The sequence below is a fragment of the Falco naumanni genome, chromosome 6 (assembly GCF_017639655.2).
Source record: "Falco naumanni isolate bFalNau1 chromosome 6, bFalNau1.pat, whole genome shotgun sequence".
Lineage (NCBI taxonomy): Eukaryota > Metazoa > Chordata > Aves > Falconiformes > Falconidae > Falco > Falco naumanni.
Window position 1 is genome coordinate 23,156,303 of NC_054059.1, and position 22,140 is coordinate 23,178,442.

The following is a 22,140-nucleotide window of genomic DNA, read 5'->3' on the forward strand; positions in this document are numbered from 1 at the left end:
TTTATTTTTTGATAGTTCTGAGATAAAAGCTTCGATTGTTTTGCCAGTGTGATGTGTTCCATAACAATAATCCTGTGATTAGTTAGTATTTAAGGGGTATATCAATACTGCGAAGAGGTTATCAATTTGTCCTTTCACTTTGGCTTATTGCCTAATTAGGAACATGACTTTGATCACCTTCCACTTCAGCAAGCTTTGGTGCTTCTGTTATGTAAACACATGTGGAAATGGCTGTACGTATCACAATGATTATTAAACCATTAATGTCTGCAAACTCCAGAAATGTTTGTGTCATGATATTCATTTTAATTGCTAACCAGACAGTGTTAATTAGGGGAAATCCATGATAGTGTAATTGGTCTGTAAGTCCTTCTTTCACAGTGGTGAAAGTCCCTTAGGAATGTCACTGAGGAATTCTCAAGAGAAATTGCTCCTAATTGGTGACACATAAAACTGAATGGAAAGAGATATAATAAATTAATGATAAAATCATTCAGAACATTAGTCATGTTTTAAAATTATTTATATGTCTGCCTCCCATTCTGCGTATTCATCTATTCTTTCATATTGCTCTCCAAAAAGTGAATGGTATTTCTAATTCTGGAGAAGGAAAGGGTTCATATGTAGCTCTGTCTCATGTTTCAGGTTGTTGCCAGTATTTTCAGATTTATTCACTTTTTATTGGTTGATAGATCAGTAATCGGATGAGGGATGTGTGTTTACAAACAGGTCTGCCAAAAAAAACACCCCCAAAAAAGACAGTGAAAGAAGAGAGGAGAAATGTTGATGTATTTCATAATTCTGTTGTGTGCTTGTATCTCTTAGAAGAGTGAATCTTTATCAAAAAGAGACTGGAAAGATTTGTCATTGTGAACTGTGCTCTTATTGATTTTGAAAGTTAGGTTCAAATCTGTACAAGCATTTGGTGATATAATGCACTTTCCCTCCAGCACTGCTAATATTGAAGCATTGAAAGAACAGTGAAAGCCTACACTGAAATCTAAATACTGAAGCATGTTGAGCCTATATTTTAAAATACTATGTTTATAATCAGGAATCCAAAGCAAAATTCTCAAAATTTGGCATTACCAACTACAGGAGACACATTGTCAAGAAGGGATGGGGTCCTATCCGGCATTTCTGCAGAACTGAGCTGTCAGACATGTCTGAAGTTAGCCTTTCTGAATCACATTTATTAAAAATCCCCGTTCACTTTTGAAAAGTTTGGTTCTACACACATTTAACCAACAAAATGTGACCTCTTTTTTTTTTTTTTCTTTCAGAATTAGAGAACTTTCACAACTGTTAATGCCTTTAATTAGGACTGTGGTTGAGTAATTAAGTTGCCCAACTATAGATCAAGATATCTAGCAGTATTTTGAAAATGTTGGCTTTGTTTTAACTTGTGCTTGTTGTCTTTACTGTAGCTGCCTGTCATTTTTTTACATATCTTAGAATGTAAGCTGCTTTTGCCGCGAATACATTATTGGTTTGTGTTTGTGCTGTATCAAGCAGCGTGGGCACTTAGGGACGTGGGGTTTGAAGGCATTCCTGTGCTGGTGCAGGGAGCACCATCCTACAGCTTTGACTGGGATCTGAGCTGTGTGCGTGCATTTCCCACAGCACAAAGCCTGGTACAAAGTAGGTGGCTTCCTGGTAGATTCACAAAAATACTGGAAGTCGTCCCAGTTACGTGTTTTGCCCTTTGCAGTTTTTAATCCTTGTCAATTTAGTCGTTTTTTCTTCCACAGAAAGCACGTGGATTTTCTAAAGCAAATAAAATTAAAATACTGATCCATTTAGTCCAGTATCTTATCTTCAGAAGTAACCAGTTCAAGAGACTTCAGAGGAAGGATTAAATGTATGCCAAAGAGAAAAGAGCCCTTAGGTCTGAAGAGCTGAGGAAAGGAGCTGAAAAGCTATCAGAAGGTCACCAGTTAATTTTTATTAGACAATATTAAGAGATATTAGCGTCTTTTTTAATAACCTATTATTGTTACAGCACTTTATTTTAATAATAAAATAACCATTATTCCCTCTTTACCAATCCTCCCATGACATAATATCCCATATCTATCACCAAACTGTTTTTTCCATCCCTTTGATCAGCAATTCCCTTTTAAACTATCTCCTCTCAGCTCCTTCTTTGATCACCTTTGACAGACTGCTAGACTATGGAGGACTAGCGTATTTAGAAAAGCAAGGAAAATCTCAGGATACAAAACACAGTTATATGAAATACGATGTAGACGTGTCTCCAAAGCAGAAAGTCAGAATAAAAGATATATGTGCTAGTGCAAGGAAATAGCAGAAGCAAGAAAAATTGGTTGGTGTCTCTCTGGTGCTCAGTTCATACTTTGCCTTGGGGTTTCAGCAAACAGCATCTGCATGAACCTTGATGGCTACAAATCAATAATATAGATCTCATCTGCAAACAGATGCAATCTCTGCCCCTTTATGGGAGGAGCAGCTAATACCTCAGGCAAATACAGGGCATGAGTTTCAGGTACACCTAGTGTATGCCCTGGGGAGCGTTGTGTAACCTTGCGAGCAGCCTTTTTTTCATAATAAGCACAATGACAAATCCAAGGGTCAGATATGAGGGGGCAAGACTGCTGGGGCTGGACAAATTTGGGAGCAAAGTGTAAAATAATTAGTTCTTAAATGGTTTATGAAAAGCATGTAAGCAAGACTTTTAGAAGAGTATTGTTTCTTAGGAAGGACAGCTGGGTATGTGACACCCTTGAACTACCAACAGGTCATAGGCTTTTTTAAAAAGTATTTTATGGATTTCTATTTTGTAGCCACTTTTATTTCAGCCTGATGTTGCCTGCAATTCCTTCTCCTTTTTTTGGTTTGTCTTTTCCCTGTTTTTCCTTTATAGTTCTCTTTCAGAGATAACAAATTTTCCCTTTAGCATCAGCATGTGATTTCTCCATTTTGATGGCATTGTAATTTCTTTTTGCTTCAGTTTTCCATCTGGAAATAAAGATAGCATTGCATAATAATCTGAGAGGATGTTACAAGGGTCCCTGGATGATTTAAGATGTGATGCTTCATGACAGACTTAGCTTTCATAAAAGTAGGCATAAAGCGATATCTAGAGATAGGACTTGTACCTTTAGAAAAAATGATAGCTAAAAGTGAAATTGCCTTTACTTCCCTCTCTGCTTCGAACTGTATAATGTTAAATACAAAATGTTTTTTCACAGCACATGTAAATCACAAGTTTTTGAGGGTCGCACAACTGTGAAAACTGCGAAGAGACTCAAACTGTTGTTCCAAAGTATCTGAACACTTAGTTACACATTAACAGCTACAGTAGTTGTACATTCACATATTAAGATATCATCCAATTTTAGAGTTAAAATGAAAGCTTCCTTTTCAGTGCATTACCACTGAAATAAGCATGTACATTTTTTCCAGAAGAAGTAATGAATCTTTATATAGCACTCTAATGGCCTATAGCGTATTTGGCTGACTGGAATGGTAACAAATATTAAACTTTAGCACACTTCAGAAAGTGTGTGTATATATTGAAATTCTAAGATTAAGAGGGTACAGTGGCTACACTCAGTAGTGCTAGTACAGAATATTTTGAATTAATGGTATAATGAGAGCCCTCTAAAACTCATCACAGCAGTTCTGGCCCTTACCTATAACAAAAAAAAACGGTTGTTACACATTGAATGCACTTCCAAACTATTCCTTCCTCCTTACAGTTCAGCTGAACAAGTAATGATTAAATACACTCAACTTTTCCATGATTCACCCCCCCAAAAAAAAACCCAACCCAAAAAACAACTGAAAATGAGCCTATTTCTGTGCGTGCCAGATGCTCTAGGCATACTGCTTCTTCTGCTATGTATATGATGTTTTGTTTTGACCTGTGGTTGTTCTTCCTGGCAAGAATACATTGATTTTCACAGATTTATAATTTTGTTGGAAAGCTGAATCTTTTTTTTTTTTTTTTTTTTTTTTGGGGGGGAGGGGATTTGTTCACTACTTTTGTGAAAAACTCAGGTTTCATTGTGAAATATTTTTGTTGGAAATTCTTTGACTAGACTTACCGTTTAGATATTTAGATTTATGTACACTGATGACTCACACCTCCTTCCCCCACTGATTTTCAACACCTTTGCTATTGTTTTCATGAGCTGCTCTTTCCTCTTTCATTCTGAAAAAATACAAAAGCAGTTGTAATCAATCCTTGACTTGCTTTTCTTTGCCTTTCCAGCATGTGCTCTAATTTTTTGGCTTAAGACACAGCTTTTTTTCTGAAATAGGAGCACACTTCTTGATTTTCCAGGTTTGTCTTCTGTGTTGCTCTCCATCAAGGGGATATACCAAATGTCACCACGGCTCAGTTAGCACCACTTTAACCTGCAGGTTGAAAGTTTAAAATAACTTAAGAAAAGAGACTGAATGGAGCAGACAATGGAGAACTTGTTCTAGACAGCCACACTTCACGGAAGTTAATTAATATGCCAAATGTTAAGTTTATCTTTAACTAACTTGCCTTATTTAAAGAAGTAAGCACACATTTTATACTTTCCCTCAATGTTAGGGTACCACCGTGAAGCCACATTTCCCAGCCTGGGGGCACCTGATGTCCTTAGCCAGCCACACTGGGACTTCCTGCCAATGACCATGTTGGCTCTGCAGCATTTCTTCCAGGGAACTTCAGTTTTGACAAATTTGGGGTTCAGCAAACTGAAGCTTCCTCCAGCCACACCTGGGCGGGGATTTTCAGAAACACTGACTGAAATGTTTTTTCTCAATGAAGGATGGAAAAAAAATGACAGCCCCTCCCTAAAAAGACCAGTAGACTTTATGGCTTCAGACAGACACTGCATTCACAATGTTATGTTATGAACATCAGTTGAGGGTGGGATTGCTCTTGTCTAAGTTTAACTGGCCAAAGGTTAGTAGTCTAGCCTAAACTAGTCGTCTAGTCCCCCTCTGTAATCAGTAGTGAAATACAGGCATCTCCAGAGGTGATTCATTCGTTGTACCCACATCTATCTAAAGATGGGATGACTCACCGACTGCAGAGGGAGCTGCTCAGGGGTTAAAATTGGGTGAGCTGTATTGTGCTGCTGGATACTGTTTGTGTTAGCCTGCCCCCATAGCAAAGCTACCTACAGGCTAGGCTGCATCACCTCTCATTTGGAGCAGGGTAGGAGCACGCACCTGGACAGTCACAGCAGCTCACAGGACAAGTGCTGGCAGGTTCGGCTGCCATAGCCGAGTCATGTGGCTGAACCCTTAGTACCAGCAGCTGTTTGTAAAACTGGCTCTGAGATACCTCTGATAAAGAGAATTATGACTCAGGCAGGTTGTGAGTGCTTTTGAAATGTTACACCATTTCAAACGGCTCAAGCTATTACCAAATATCTTGGCACCCCCTCTTCTTGACTGCAGTGTCACATGGCTCTTTCTAGCTGCAATTACTACCAATACTTAATTGATTACTTCATTAAGCACAATGAGAATCTTTGAGCCTGAAAAGCAAAGCATTGTGTATGTCAGCATCTAGTCCCTACGACTTCATTAAAATCATTCTCACATCAGCTTTGTTTTGCCTTTGAAGCTCATCAGACTCGCACAGAATAGCAGACCCATCCCAACTATAAGGAACCTAAATAGTCTACATGATCTTTCACTTTATTTCTGATGATTTTTTCTTGCATCCTCCACACAACTGAAAACTCCATCATAGCTACATCTTCTTTCCACAGTCTGGGAGCTTTTCCAGTTCACCTCATTCCTTGTGTGTTTAATTTTTTGAGAATCCTCCTTGAACTGATTTCATTTTCACCTCCTTGTTTAGCTACTTTGCTCTTAGTTCTGATGGATTTGTTGCTGTCCAGCACACCTCTTCCTTTGGAATGCATCCATTTACGTGTGAATATTTTGATGTTTCTATTGCACCATCCCATTTTATTTCATTCAGAACCGCCTGTGTTTACTTCCTGCTCTGATGGAATTTGTTGTCTTTGCTTTATGTTTCATCCTTGGTCACAGTGGCAAAGGTGTAATCCTGACTGTGCAGACACCATCGGCTTGTCTCCAGCTCTGTCTTTGAGGTTAGTCACAACAAAGAGAAGCTCCACGGGAGGCTGTGCAGGCTGCAGGAAATTGCTATCACAGGGTTCTTAGTAATGGGAGTATTTATACTGGGCAATGTTTATGTTTTGCAGTCATTTTGCAGACCTTATAATGCTACCTACTATACACCTACCACCAAACACAGCACGTACCAGTGGCCAGACACACCACAAACTGTAAACTCCTTGCAGCACTTCTGCCTCCTCCACCGAACCGTGAACTTGGATGAAGGCCAGGCTTGAAGCAAAATGTAAAGTGGAAAACTGGTGTCCTTCTGTTTCTTGCCCAGATTCAATAACTGAACAGTCCTAAATGTTCAGACATTTTTGATCTTGATCATAACTTTGTTTATAGAACTATGAAAAGGTTTTCTTTGAAAAGAAATATACCTAGATATACCTTGAAAAGATATATACATGGAAGAAAGTTGAGAAAAATCAGTAGAGAGCAAGTACAGGAATCTGGTAATTGTTTGTTTTAGTTTAAGAATGAGCTAAATCATTTTAAGCTGGACTCAATCTGGTAATATATATTTGCAATCTATTTAGAAGGGCAAATACAGGATTTTTTGGAATGGCAGAGCATTCACTTAGATGAAAAAAACAGGTCCTCGAACTTACTGGTAGCTATTACTGAGAGGATGAGCTCTAGTGAGCGATTTTAGGGTCCAGGTCAACCCCCCTTCTCTCTAGCAGGCCTTCTCTCACAGCAGTTCCCACTCCTTCGTCGCCTCCTGCCACATGGATGGGACAATACCTGAGAGGATGCCCAGTAAGGGGAAGCGCTCAGTCACTGAGGCAGGACTGGAGGTGGTTGGGGTGTTTTATTTTGCACTTCAGCACACTTCAGAGGCTGGATCTGCAGCTGACAGATGGTAACTAGCTCAACGGCAAGGCCATCACATTTGATAGCAGGATCTCATTCCATGGACACATTTCAGCTAAATGAACGTTTCAGAGTTTCAAATCTTTTCAGCTGGCTTTCTGTTCAGCTAAAAACTGTGGCAAGTTGACTTGAACTGAGCAGAGAGGATTGCTGAAGTACAGTTGTGCACGTGGAGGTTTGCAAAGCTTTTGAATCAATTTTATTTTACAGTTAAAGTAATATAAATAGATTTAAATCCGTACTTGTAATTAAAACAACACAGTTCCCTGTGCCTCCCAACTGCGGGCAAAATCTGAGTTTGACTCTGTAAGGAATCATCCCTTTTGCAATTTCCTGCAGTGTCCCCAGATCTTGCCAGCTCTGCTAAACCATTAGACGTGCTGTAAATGCATTTTTTTCGGTATTTTGAAGAAAGTGTGCTGATAACTTTGGAAGCTTTTTTTCATGTTTGCTTTATTTGAGTGTATGGGTAAGTATTTAGAGTGTGGGATTTACATGTTATGCACATGATGAAAGAAAGACAGAAAATACATCAAATTGTGTAACTCCAGGAATTAAACATTCCCCCAAATTCTTTTTCCTTGTTTCCTTGAATTTTGTAGGACACAATTTTTTATTGCACTATATTCATTCTTTTCCATAAGAAATCTGCCAGATTGTCCTATGTACTGTGGGTTAATCAGCAGTTAGATTTTTACATACTCCAGCATTTGTACAGATGGTTTACATATGAGGACTGTTGCTAATATAGGCCTCTGTCCTCAGGTAGGACAAGATGCTAATAATACAAAACACACTGATTTATTTTGTAAATATTTGAACACCAGCAGGATTTATTTGTGATAGTTTGAGATCAGGCACGGGTAGCTGTAAATGGAGATTTTAGACAAAGTGGCCATGGAAGAAAGCCATCCTGTTTGATAATGCTTGATAAGACTTTGTATCAGCAAGTAGAGTAGTCCTGTTACCATCCCATCACTTTGTTTTCACAATGGTTTTAGAGCATATAAGACGATCTATGAATGTCATGTGCTCTGGAGGAATGAGATGGTCTTTCTTCCAACAATAGTAGGGTAGTAAAGTTATATGACCGAAATAACTGAAAATTCAAGAAAATTGGACCTGCCAGACTATCAGTCTGTTTTGGAAGGTTACACTGAAGGTCTGCTCTCAGAAATTACACAATTTCAGCCTCTTTATAGTAATTGACATCAAGGAATTGAATCTTTTTCTGTAACAGGGAGAAAGAATGGAGATCTGTTCTCACTGCTATCAGAGCAGATGGAGGCAGCTCTGGAGGAGCTCTTAAACCCAGTAGGTGCCTGGAGAGTCACCTCAGCTTCTATTTTCAGGTGAACGCAATAGACTACATCAACATTTGATATTGGTTGACTTTTGTGTGTGATAAACTGCTACTTAAATTTACTTTCCTGCAGAAAATACATGTAGAGTGAAGGGTGGTCCTCCAGAAATGAGGGGCGAGCTGCACCTTTCCAACAAGTCCAAGAGATATCTCGCTGTGTTGGGTCCAACACAGAACTGCTTCAGGTGCGTTTCTTTTTTCAGTCCTGTTGCTGCAATGCTTGCCCAATTTAATTTTACTGCCCTGATGCTCTTTTTTATTTGGCCACACTGAAGTTCCTAGAAGGTTTAAGCTATACTTCACCATGAAAAAGTTTGTGATCTGGGTTTGATTTTGCAGTAGTTGTGCTCAGAGCTCTCTGCAGACAAATAAAGTGTCACACCACGGCTCAGAGAATCTTGTAGACTTAAACCAAGCCAAGGATCATGTCACAAACAAGTATCAAAGAGCAAAACAATGAAAAACTAAATGCTAAATTTTTCAGGAAGAGCTATGTACATTAAAAAGGACTGGAGAGTTGGTCTCTATTCTATTTGCATGTTTAGTTTTTAGTTTCCTTGGGGTAGGGACAGATAGGTGTTAACAGAAGGATGTAAAACCTAACTTCAAACATTATTCAGAAAAAAAAACCTGTACAAGAATGAGGATAGATATAGTAGTGCCTTGTGTAACATGGTGGGCACATGAATGAGTTCATTGGAAATGTAAACACAGAAAGGGACTGTCAGAGAGGGTGTAGGATGAGCAATTCAAATGATTGAATAGCCATGGAAGTGGCTAAGATTTCCTACTCACCATTGAGTAAAATAGTGATGTAAGAAGAGGTTGCGTTGACAAGAAGGAGGAAGAGCAGCATTCCCCTTAGTGTGCTCAGCTGTGCCTGCTTCTTTGTACATGAGTCTAAATCTTGGCTCTGGCTGGTTCAGCACTGTCTTAGGTTCATCATCTCCTGACAAATAATCATGTGGTTTTGTGGGTGACTGTTGATGATTGCTACCCTCTGGTTCTTGCTAGGGCCTATGAAAAAGAACATAAAATTGGTGGTCCTGTGGGGCTGTTGATCATTGAGGTGAACTGTGAAACCCAAACAATCAAAGCCCTTAGATCTTTTTAATCATATTAATTGCTGTGTCAACCCAACTCCCCTACACATGTGCAAACTAATTCTGCAGGATTCTGGGTTCTTTCAGTAGCTAGACTGATTTCTGGAAATGGATATATGTAGCTGACTTTGATCTGGATATTGTTTTTCTCCGACACTGTTTGCTTTTCTGGTATATTACCAGTTTCATTTGCAAGTGTAAACAATGAAAATCCTCAACACCTTTTGTCATGGCAATCTCCCTGGGCTAAGTTGCTGAGCAAATGAGAAACGAACTTTCTAAACCTATTTTAATTCCAGGGATGGTGCACCTACCACCTCCTTCTGCAACACTCCATTTAAGTGAATTGATATAGTCCCCTTTAGTTCAGCAGGACAAATCCAGGATAAATACGACCCAGTCAATAAACCTCCCCAAAATTTGGAGGCATCTATCTGCAGGGTAAACCTAGGCCCTGTATTTGCATATTTGTTTGCTGTTGATATAGACTGTTCTTTGTCAAAATCTCTTGGAGCTCCTAAGTACTTTTGCAGTTCTGCGTTCAGAATGCACCAACATCTACAAAACAGGCCTTTTCCAGCTACTATATCTTTGCGGAGTTTCTTTCCAACGCCTATTTGTTACCCAGAGATGAATCAAAAGAGCAGCAGTGAATCAGTAAGCTGTGGACTTTAAGAGGTTGCTTACACCAGAGAGTCCAAGAACAGGAGATGCAAATCCTTATTTCTGGAAGAAATCCACTGGACTTCATAAAATGCGGGACAAAGGTGCTATGCGAAAAATTACTTAAGAACAATGTTTTTAAATGCTAAGCTGGGAAGTAGCCCAAGGTTATTAACAGGCTACAATGGCTCCTGCCTCCCTAAGGCAGCAGTAGCAGCAAAGGCTTGCTATGGCAGATTAACCTCCATAGAAAGGGGGATGCACAAATTGTCAGCCCTTTCCAGACTTGCTTTGTGTCTTGCACTGACACCGGTCCACCAGGGCTTGTGTAGGTAAGGCTACATGTCAATGATTATAAAGTTGCTCTTGTGGTTTTTGGAAGAGCCTAATCTGCACAGCAAGTGTCAGTTAGGTCTGCCTCCAGCTGTGTTCAAATGCTGGCCAGTGAAAGACTTGTGTCTGAGCAGGTTAGACCATACCAAAATGTTGGATATACCAACTGGAGTGCATGGGTCTCTGGTAAAAGCTCACTGTATGCAACCATTATTTCTGCCCCTTTCTTCACAAAATACATGCACGGGGAATAGCACCATATACTAAAGTCTTCCTATGGAATCCAGTTGAACAACAGCTTGTTAAAAAGATTCTGGAGATAATGTTTTTTCCAAGCAGAACTTCAAACTCCCTGCCGCTTTGGACACTGGCTGTGATAAATGTGGTATTGCCTGCAGCACACTGTAGCTTTTGACAGTGAGTAAAACCAAATATAATACTAAAGTCTGGAAAAAAATACTACCCTTCAGAAATAAACTGTCTATCTTTTCAGCCACATTCTGAAATGAAAAATATTAGAACAGTGTGGAACAGCCCTAGCCTCACATATTTCAAATTTACTGCTACTGAGAGCTAAGTTGTTATGCCATCTCCTTACAAGATTCCCTGCCTAAGCTCTCAGCCAGGGGTCTGGGTATGGCCCAGGGAAGCACTGCGCTTTCGGATGTTCATAGTCTACTTATCAGCCTCACTCACAGAGAAATAAATTCTCTAATGGGATTCTAATTTTAAAATAATAGTACCCTAATGGAGACAGCAACATAAAAGCATACTTTTTCAAAAAAAACATTAGCTTTCAGAGTTTTATTTGTATGCATTCAACATAGGTTCTTTCATAGGAATATAAACATAGCAAAAACCATCCATACCAGATCTGACCGGTACTCCACTTCAAAGGTTTCAAAAGGAGACGCAAGAAACAGGAGTCAATGACAGGACAATCTGCTCCCCAGAGAAAGTTTCTGCTTAATCCCCATCAATGCAATATTTGGCCAGTTTCACAAAACATGAGGGCTTATATACCTTAGAAAAGTAATATACATATTATAGAACAATTTGTATTTCTTACTTATAGATTTCTGTACAGTAATATTTACAATATATTGCAAAGATTACAGTCTCTATCTGATACCTTTATTGCAAATACTTGCTTCCAGGCCATAAACCCCAGACTTTGTACGTTCTGCCCGTTCCACTACAGCCGTGGACGTTGCCCCTTGTCACAGCACTGGAGCAACAGAAACACTTGGGTGCAAGTAGCAGTTAGCACTGCACGCTTGCACCCCATTTGACTATTTTAGTTTACATAGTTGTAGTCAAGCAAAATAATTCAATTTATGACTTGCCTTTGCCCTCAGCCCCAGTTCTGGGTTTCCCAAAAGAGCGGAAACCCAGCTCTGTTGTTAGAACTTCTGTTCATACCGCAAAGGATCGCTTTACCACAGTAAAGCTGAAAAATCCCATTGCTTCCAAAGCATGTCTTTCATAATCAAATAGTAAAAAAAAAAATATATATCTTGAGAGTTTTTTTGGGAAATAGATAGGTGGTGACTAACATCAGCAGGTTTTTCTCACTTTGAGGGACATGACTAAAGACCCAGCAGAAGGAAGGAAAAGCTTTTACATGTAACAGTAACAGGAGCTGAATGAAGCCCAGAGCTCCCAGTCTTTGTAAAAAGCAGCGAATTACCCATTCCCAAGATGTATGGAGGAAGGATTGTCATCTACTGTTGTATTGGCATACTGGAATAGGTAGGTTATTAGCTTACCCAGAAGGTATTATTAAATAAAGGGAATCTGTGACTTATCAAGGAAAGATCTTAAATAGGTCCACATCATCTCTGAAGTAAATGATACCTGGGAGAGCTTGGGATTTCTGTCAGAGTTTGAACAAAGCCAGGGAAATTTTGCCACATAACAGTGTGGAAAGTCACCACAACCTAACTGAACTGTTCATAAAGACAAAAAGGGAGATTAAAAAAATATTCAGAATGGGGCCAGTTCTGATTTCATTAACCTCTGCCATAAAACCTTCATCAATTTTGAGAAAGGCTGATGTTTAGAACTTTCAAGCAAATTAAACCTGTTCCTTCCGAACATTGAAAACTCATGACCAACGCATCTTTCACCTTAACTTTTGAGAGCTGCTTAACTAAAAGAGCAAAAACAAACTGAGTTTGAAAATGAAACAAAAAATTTCCTTCAAACCAAACCAAAATAATTCTCCTGCGGTGAGGCACTGATTTGTAATGCAAAAGATTTTTTCCTGCACTTTGAGCTGTCTACAGTCATATTTTCAAAGAAAAGAAGTCAGTATTTTCAAAGAAAAGTAGTCCTTAGCTCTGACAAATGCATATAAATATTTCTGTGGTACAGCACCTTGCAAAGTGAGCATGAAAAGAACAGATACCTCAGATTATGCTGCTGATTAATAAACCTAGACTGTATCCCTTAAAAACCTTCACCTTAAAAAGCGCATAAATCTTACATTAGCAGCATCTTGGGTTCGAGTTTTCTGAGAATCATCCTTTAATAATAATGTAACAAATACACATGGAAATTTCATTATTTAATGAAAATATACCTATGTACTACCTTCCCTGTAAGTTTGCAGAAGCTCACTCATGCAAGGGAAGGCAAGGAACTACTGGACAGAGCCCAGCGGAGGGCTACGAAGGTGATGTTGGAGCTGGAGCATCTCCCTTATGAGGGAAGGCTGAGAGAGCTGGGACTGTTTAGCCTGGAGGAGACTGAGAGGGGATCTTACCAATGTTTACAGATACCTTAAGAGCGAGTGCCAAGAGGATGGGGCTGGGCTCTTTTCAGTGGTGCCCAGCGACAGGACAAGGGGCAATGGGCACAAACTGCAACACAGGGAGTTCCACCTGAATATGAGGAAGAACTTCTTTCCTTTGAGGGTGGCAGAGCCCTGGCACAGGCTGCCCAGAGGGGCTGTGGAGTCTCCTTCTCTGGGGACATTCAAAACCTGCCTGGGCACAATCCTGTGCAACCTGCTGTAGGAGAATCTGCTTTAGCAGGGGGTTGGACTAGATGATCTCCAGAGGTGCCTTCTGACCCTGACCATTCTCTGGTTCTGTGAAACTATTTCGTTTTCTCCCAAGTGGAAAGCAGGTTCAACAATTCTTTTATCTGGAATTGTTATCTATCTCAACAACTTCAGACATGTAGACCTTAGTACATAACACTAGAAAACAAAGACAAATGTCCTACATTCCCAAACCCTTGCTGTAACTGAGAACCATCCAGGGACTGACAGGCACATTTAAAACATACGGAAATGTAACCCAGGTGATCTTGCTGTGAATTTAACGGATGTCAACTAAACTGGTTGGGGAGTGCTACAAGGGCAACTCTTCCAGTGCAGTGTTGGCTTAGCTTAAAATAGGCAACTGTTCCTCCTACCACCAATGTTTTATTGAATCCTCGACGCTCACCCTTGCCCTTTCTGCTCCTCCAGATGTATTTACTGAGAGTAGCAAACACTTGAGAAACGCAGCTCAAGTGCTCACTTGAGCTTGGCATCCACCCGGCTGTGCTGGCGGCTGTCCTGGGCCAGGAGAGGCAGCGGCAGGAGCTGCTGTGGTGTGGGTAGGAGGAATGTGAACGATAAAAGCTGGTGTTTCTGGATGGTTTGACAGCCAGGTAAGCTGGACACCGGGACACCACATCCATGGTAACACAAAGTAAACTTTTAACCTGTGCAGGACCAGGTCAAGACACTATTACGCCAGCGGGGCACCTTTCACAGATGGGCATTGGTGCAACTGAAAGGGGAACTGGCTTTGGCTTTGGTAGTTTGTGGGGTTTTTTGTTGATTGGTTTTTGTTTGTTTGTTTGTTTATTTGTTTTTTTGTGATTTGCAATGTCCGCAAAGAAATGCTTTGGTGCAAGACATTTTCTCATGAGCAATGACAGATTGGGGTAAGTGTCTGAGGCACAGCCATCAAATTCCATGAGTTATTGTAGAGGCCTCATTCACTGCAGTGATGATCCAAAGTACTTTTGATCAGCTTTTAAAATGTATTTAGCTTGGCCAGTCCAAATTAAGCATTTTATTGATGATACTGAGTAAGGTGCTGTCTGATATGGGTGTCTCACCCCATCAGGACACGTACCTGGCACAGATGCACCCTAACATGCCTTCTTGCCTTGCAGCACAGGGATGCCATCCTGCACATCCCAAGCACAGCCCTACTGCAGACCCATGCTAGGGCAGCGCGGCTTTACATACCCCGGGATAGAGATTCCTAATGTGATTCCATAAGCGCACTGCTCACTCACAGTGCATAAAATTAAAAGTGTTAAACCACAAGCTGCCAAACATTTGCAATGTCAGAGCCGGACCCATACTGCAAACAAAGTGGAGGAGCTTATGAACATGTGAACGGTACCATTCTGCAGCAAGGCAGTAACAATGCAAAACCCTCCCTCAGTTCTGACTACCTGTCTCTTGGAACCATGCTCCTGAAAACATTTTGTGCAAGGTTTTAAATGCTATTCCTCCCCACAGGCCGAGCACACGTGTTGCAGAGCAAACTAGATGGATACAAGGTACTCCACTTTGGCTTTAATACCCTCAGAGAAAGAGAGACTTGGCAGGGATTTAGCTTACAACATGTTTGCTAAGTATCTGAGATAAAGCTGCCACAGTTAGTCCTCCCCAGCCAGGCAAATAACATCTAATGATGTCAGGATGAGCCCTAGTCAAACAGCTCTGGTAAGCCAGAGCCTTTGAACGCCCAGGTGGAGCCTGTCTGCCTGCAAGGAAATGCCTGACCCAGAGGTCATTGCCACTTCATTCCTGCCTTCTCCCCCCATCCCTGTCAACAAATTCATTGCTGGAAAGAGATGGGTGCACAACACAGACCTTCTGTCACAGCCCAGAATGGCATCCTGGGGCAGTGAGCTGATGCTGAATATTCTCGGGGACGGCAGGTGCTGCCAGGCTTCACTCTTCCAGCAGCTTTCATTTCCCGCTGCCTTGCTGGGACACAGTTCACAGTCTCCACTTGTCATCACGCTCTTGGGCACCACTGTGCTTCTGACAAGAGTGAGGCTGCCAGGGATGGAAGCGAGGGTAGGAGGCAATAATAAAACACTAAACTTGGCCAAAGTAGTCACGAGCCAGATGAGGGAAGGATTTCTTCCTGTGTCTGGTTTTGTTCAACTTCCAAGTCGATTCTGAAGAAAGAGGAAAAGAAGTGTCATTTATTATTTATCACATCAGACAAGCTTAAGGTGATACTTTAAAGCTTTTATTCAGCTGCTTATGGCTACTGCCAACGTAGTAAATTCCCCTCCCAGGAGATTTGCACTTGAATAATCAACATCCATTTAAGAATGGTGCTGAAACTGAAGGCTGAATAATCTCGATTCAAGCAAGGACGGAGGATGCAGTGTAAGCCCCCTTAGAGTCAAGCAGGACTGACAGCAAGAGGAGCTGAACTGCAGAGGTGAATCCAGGTAACATCCCACCAAGAAGCAGCAATGCCCATCTTGCTGAGGACCTTGGTTTTCTGAAGCTCGCAACCCATGCTTAGACTCTGCAGTCAATACCGATGAAATGTGTAATTGAACCTGATCCTTCAAATAGCTGTTTTATTTACATGGTGCCCCGCCAGGTCCCAGAGAGCTCATGAAAAATTAAATGGAGAACATAAAATATGAATGGAATGATCACTGGCTCATAAAAGCCCTGCAGTTCTTGAAAGGTGTTTTACACAATGAGTGCTGGATTTAAGAAAACAGGTTTCTGCCTCTTTTTCCAAGGAAGGTGCAACAATGTTCAAGCCTCTGTGTAAAAGCAGGAACCTTCAAGGATGTGCCTGGGAGCACCAGGGAGAGCACATCATTCCTTCATGCAGCACAGGAGTCCACTGCCCATTAATAACCAGTAAGCAAACTAACCAGAACCAAATATATGGATAGAGTGAAAACACATAGATATCTAACTTGATGCTGCCTTGTCAGAGAAAGCGTAGGACTAAAAGAAAAGATGATCATTTGATCAGGACTTATCTTGCAATCATGTAGTGGTAACAACTCTCAGCTTAAATTCTGCCCAGTAAAGGTAATATTTAACCTATGGTAGCTCTCGATGACTCTTGTCCTTTATTCTAGGTGCTGCATACAGGTGTTTTAGGCTGACTTTCCCAAACTTTCTGGTTCTGTGGCCTAAATAGTAAGTATGTTCTCAGTTCTCAGAAACTACCCTGGAAGCAATCATAGCCCTACTGTTGAGGTCTGTCAGCTGAAGAGTCAGCCCTAGTATGCTTAAAATTAGATTTATAATATGGACCCTACGGACTGGTGTTTCCTAGGCTGCCAAAAATTTTGGTGCCAAAGGAAATTTCTGCCAGTGTGAAGTACCCTCTTGTTCTAGGTATTAAAATTATTGCAGAACGACCAGACTTGAACAAACTTGCTGTTTACTTCACGAGGTCTTTTTACCACCCTGTTAGGCTATTTGCTATGAACTGTCGTTTTGTCTCAGAGGTTAAAAAATAAGCCATTGACCAAGTCCATGTGAGGTTACACCGGCTCAGCCCCTGGAAAAGGGTTCTCCCCCTCCTTCCCTTGCCTTTGCCATGGTGAAGCACCTCTGCAAATTGCTCCCTGGGGTAGTCACCAGCATCTCCTGTCTCAGCTGCAGCACTGAACACACTTAGCACCGTGCAAATGGATGAAATGGATGGGGTATGGGTCAGCTACTCCCTTAAGAACAGGCTCTGTGGTGACAACCATGGTTCTGGCCCTAGACCCTACTCCCAGCAAGGGCATTCAGGAGCAAACAGGCTTTTATTTCATTTCCCTTCATGGAAATAGGAGTGTTTTTGTTACCTGGCTCCCACTTGCAGTGAAATCTGCCAGTCATCCTCTGTGCTTCGCAAGGTCAGCAGCTACAATGAACTTCACAAACTGCCACCTGCATCATTTTGTTTTGTGTATCTGCCTGGCTTTTTATCACAGAAAGACGAGCAAGGAGAAATTATTAGCTCAAGGGAGCCCTTTCGTCTCTCTAAGGTAATTTGGGGAAGGTTTTGTCACATAACAACACCTCTTTAAGCTGTCAGCCAGATACCTGAAAACCGTTCTTATCTACAAGGGCTTGAAATGTTTGTGTGAAAATCTCTCTTTCCCTTCCTCCTCCCTCAACCTGCAGGAAGAAAAGAGGCTTTTGAGAAAAATTTAAATTTTAAAAGTGATCCAAATTTCACATAAGTAAAAGTGATTTCAAGTAAGTAAACTGATTTTTGCATTACATAGATGAAAGGAATTGGGAGTGACAGCCCCATATCCACATAGGAAAGAGGCTCAAGCACTACATTTCTCTTCCACGTTCGTAAGGCCCACACGCTCTGCCAACAGCTGTATCTACACTAAAAGATGTTCTTCTCACGCACCAATTACAAACTATCAGAAAATATACATGTAATCCTTCCTATCCAGACCTACTCATGCAATTTTAAAATACCACACTGTAAGCTGCGGTACTTATCCTAAGGGCTTCAGGTACCGGAAGGAGAAAAAACTGTTACCTACTAGATCATCAATACCAAAGGCTCCGTGAATATAGTTCTTTTTCAGAGATGCCAAGTAAAACCAGGAAAAAGGCTTTTACCAGGGCTAAATTTGTTATGCTTCTGTCTGTGAAGTAATTGATTTCCAAGCCTCGATGCCACACATTTGTATTAATTATCTTCAGTTACAACAGTGAAGTGCCCCTCTAACCAAGGCAAACCACGCAACCGATTTCCAGCCACCGGTGCCAAACTGCACAGCAAAACCCACTGCAGAGGAGCCAAATTCATGACAAACAGGACAGAAAGCTTAAAGCCTGTGAAATGCTAAGGAGTCACCTGGAACAAACTTCTATGGTCCCAACAGAAAGCTGTGGGGGAAATAAGATTGCTAGCAGGAGCGCTGACTCAGCTTTGCTTTCCCGATACTTGGGGGTACCTGTGTGTAAGGGGAAGGGAGAGAGAGTGAGGGAGAATAAGGAGGGGAAAACTGTAATGGTATAGTATAAACATGGTGTACTCCTACTTTCAGCAGTACCATATGAGTGCGGTGTACTCCTAGTTAGCAAGAGTATCAGTTCAGCCTGTTATCTATGCAACTGTAATTAAGGATTGAATACTTTTCTAAGGTTTTTTTTTCCAGCACTTACACAGCAGAAATTAGAGAAAACAAGCTATTTACAGAGCACGAATCTGCAAGAGACAGACATCCCTCACAGACACTGACTTTTTAATTTCGGGGTGGTGGTGTCTGATCTAAATCTGAGAAGCTGCACCCATTTGTTTGTTTTTTTGTAATGACATGGATTTCTGCTTTCCGAAAAGGCCATCCTGGAACACGTAGTATACAAAACACATTTTCCTTCAGCCCTTCATGAAAAGACTAAAATAAGCTAAGAAAAGCCAACCGCTCGCTAAAGAGGAAAGAGAAATACATAAATCGACAGGGCAAGGCTTTGCACACACCTTGAGCTCACGAGGCTGCAATGCACGCTGAAAGAAGCCATCATGCCAGTTCCTGGATCACCTTACTAGTCTCCCTGGCTTTCTTACACGTGTACAGCCATTTGATTATCCGAGCGTTGCGCTCGATCACAGAGGTGCTGCTCGGGACCTGCTCTGTGAGTTCGTCCTCCAGCAGCCCCTCGTCCCCGCTGTGCCTCGTGAAGTCGCTCTCGGAGGTTGCCACACTGATGCTGCGGATCTTGAAGGAGACGTTGTCAGACACCACGGAGAAGTTCTCTCTCCCGAGATCCTCAATGACCTCCTGCTCCAGGCCACAGTACTTGAAAAACGTATCAAACTCGGAGAAGGACTTGGAGTAGCGAGAGCTGATGTCCGACTGGGAGCGGTGGAGACCTCTCCTCTTCACCTCCTTGACCTCCTCAGGAGGCAGACCTAGCGTTGGGGGCCTCTCGTGCTCTTTTGTACGCGCCCCTGGGGCTCCAGCGCTCACAGGGACAGTTTGCTCCGCTCTGCCGTGGCTGCTCAGCTCGCGGTCACCGCCTTGCGCTGCGAGAGGCTCTCTGCTCTCGGTGGCCACAGTGTCCTCCATGACTCCGGGCATCTCGGGGGAAGCCAGCTGCTTCTCCTTTACGGGCCCGTGGAAGATCCTCCTCACCAAGCTCCCCCGTGAGCTGTCCTGGCTTTGACCTCTCCCAAACTCGCATTTCTGGCGGTAGATCACCAGGGAATCGGGCCGCATCTGCCTCTTGGGGGTGCCGCGCCTGGCTATGGGGGGGCCGCGCTGCAGGGGGGGCCGGCAGGGGCACGCGGGCTCGGCCAGCGCCGGGGGCTTCGCGCCCTCCCCTCCGCCGAAGCCCCCGCGGCGCGTTCTGCTCTCCACCGAGCAGGTCTCGCCGCTGCTCTCCGAGGCCGAGCTCAGCGCGGTGACGGGCTCCTGCCGGGTGCCGATGACCTGCCGGCTTTTCACGTACTTGGCCTTGTCGGCTGCCAGCCTCTCCACGGCGCTCCGCCTGCCCGGGCTGCCCGCCTCCATCTGCCGGCGCAGGTACTCGGGCCCCTTGCTGAGGAGCCGCAGGGTGAGGGCGGAGCGGAGGTCGGAGATGCCGTGCATTCCCGCGGCCCGGGACAGCTCCGTCGGCATCGCACCCCCGGGGCCGCGGGCCCCGCTGCGCAAGGCACGCGCCGGGGGCGGGGGGGGGGCGGCACGCGGGGCGCCGTCGGCGGGGCCGCGCCCGTCCGGGGGCCGAGCTGCCCCGCGCCCACCGCCGCCGCCGTCGGGGAGCGCGCTGTGCCGCCCCGCGCCGCCGCCCCGTGCTCCCGCCCCGGCTGCGCCGGCCCCGCCGGCCTGGGACAGCCAATCGCGCCGCCGCGCAACGGGCCCGTCACGGCAGGCAGCGCGCGGCACGCCGCGCCCCGGGGCACCGGCCGCCGCCTCCCGCGGGGCTGGGGCAGGGGGGCGCCGCCCCGCGGCGGGGAGCGCAGGGCGCCGGCGCCGGCACCGGGGGGGCTCCGGCCCCCCGCCCCCCCCAGCGCCCTCCGCGGGGCCGCCCCCGGGCACGGCGCGCTGATGTAGGGCCCGACCCGGCGGCCGCGGGGCGGCACCCCCGCCTCGCCCCCCGCAGCCGCCGCACGGCAGCGCCCCGCAGCAGTGCGTGCCCGGGCGCCGCAAGCGGCTCCTGCCGCTGCAGGTCCTACGGGCGAGGGAGGGACCCGGGTCCCGGCGCGGCGCGGGATGGCCGCGGCACGGCCGCCGCTGCGGGCCCACGGCGGGGGCAGCCGCTGCGCCTCCGGCCGCTGGCGGCAGCGTCCGAGCCCTGCGGGGCTGCGGGCGCAGCGGGGAGGCGGGGGGGGGGTCGCGGCCCCAGCGGCGCTGCGCCAGGGGAGCGCCGGCACGGGGCACGGGTCTGAATCTGCTGCAGGTCTGCCCTTCAGGAGCACGGGGCAGGGTTCCCGTCTGGGGCTGGCAGTTCTGAGCAGGCAGGTCAGAGCCATCAGCTGTCACTGGAGCACCTGATAACACGGGCACCCCTGGGGCAGTTGCAGTGCCCAGGGCTTATCGGGGGTCCTCAAACTTTTTAACCAGGGGCCGGCGCGTGGATGAAGTGGCAGGCAGTCATCTGCGGCTGCTTGGTTCCCCCCCAACCCCAGCGGGGGGGTCTGTAAATACCGGGGGCCGGATTGAGGACCCTGGGGGGCCGTATCCAGCCCGCGGGCCGTAGTTTGAAGACCCCTGTATATGTGATCTGGTGTGGGAAAGCACCTCCTCTGTGGTCACTGGTAACTGACTTGCAGGTAACTTTTCTCCTTGCGTAGAAATCAAAAGCCAGTTAATAGCTGCAAGGTTTTTCACACATAGTCACTTGTTTTTTGGTGGGTTTTTCTGTTTGTTTGTTTGTTTTGGTTGTTCTGGGTTTTTTTGTCTATTACTTCTGTGGGATTATAATAACGGGATGCTTTTGTGGTGATCGACACGTACCTGATCGGTATGATCACTAAGTTGTGGCAAACAGCTTTGCAAAGGGAGGGATGGGCTATGGGCCTCCCTGTCCTCGTGGATGAAGTTTCAGGGTACACCACTTTGCCACCAGGAGCAATGTGCTCATAGCTGTGTGGCTGGAGAGGAAACATAGTAGGAGTTGTTAGTGTCAAGAAAGCGTAGGCCAAATGTTGGGTACGCACCCCACTCCGCATCCCCTGGGAGCCGGCGCGGGGACCTGGGCACCTCTGGTGCGTGGAGCTGCTTCGCTTGGGGGTGGCAGAGCAGCAGCTTTTGTGCTTATACCCCCCGCCAGGAGCGGGGCTACCCAGACTGAGCCCTGCTGTGATGTCTACATTCACACACTGTGTCGTCACCAAAGGGCCAAGCCCTGCGAGTGGCACCAACGTTATCCTCATTCAGGCATAAGAGGGTACAAAGCACTGAAGTGTGACCTGGGCAGCTGGGTGTTCGGTGGAGCTGCAGTCCTCTGGGCACGTGCTCGCCTTTTGTGGTGAGATTTCCACTGTTTCTGTGTGCTAGCAGAACCATGCTGTGGTTCACAGAATTGTAACATGGTTTGGGTTGGAAGGAAGCTTCAAAGGTCATCTAGTCCAAACCCTCTGCAGTGAGCAGGGACATCTTCCACTAGATCAGGTTGCTCAGAGTCCCATCCAACCTGACCTTGAATGTTTCCAG

At 44.6% G+C, this 22,140-nt stretch overlaps 1 protein-coding gene and 1 long non-coding RNA gene across 3 annotated transcripts; both read right to left on the reverse strand.

Annotated features, from left to right (window-relative positions):
- Positions 1-43: 43 nt before the first annotated feature.
- Positions 44-13,241, reverse strand: LOC121090321. 2 transcript variants are annotated; one of them, XR_005828522.1, is made up of 4 exons: positions 9,155-13,241; positions 4,295-4,383; positions 4,071-4,177; positions 44-2,979 (listed from the first exon to the last, which is right to left on the reverse strand). It is a non-coding gene; the product is annotated as an uncharacterized LOC121090321 (long non-coding RNA). The 2 variants fall into 2 exon arrangements; XR_005828521.1 differs by having other exon boundaries at positions 44-4,177.
- Positions 13,242-15,024: 1,783 nt separating this feature from the next.
- On the reverse strand, positions 15,025-20,184 carry FAM110C (family with sequence similarity 110 member C). Its single transcript, XM_040598786.1, has 2 exons — positions 18,966-20,184; positions 15,025-15,660 (listed from the first exon to the last, which is right to left on the reverse strand). Exon 1 carries the CDS (start codon positions 20,104-20,106, stop codon positions 19,006-19,008), a length of 1,101 nt encoding a protein of 366 aa, XP_040454720.1. The 5' UTR covers positions 20,107-20,184; the 3' UTR covers positions 15,025-15,660; positions 18,966-19,005.
- Between the last annotated feature and the right edge of the window lie 1,956 nt (positions 20,185-22,140).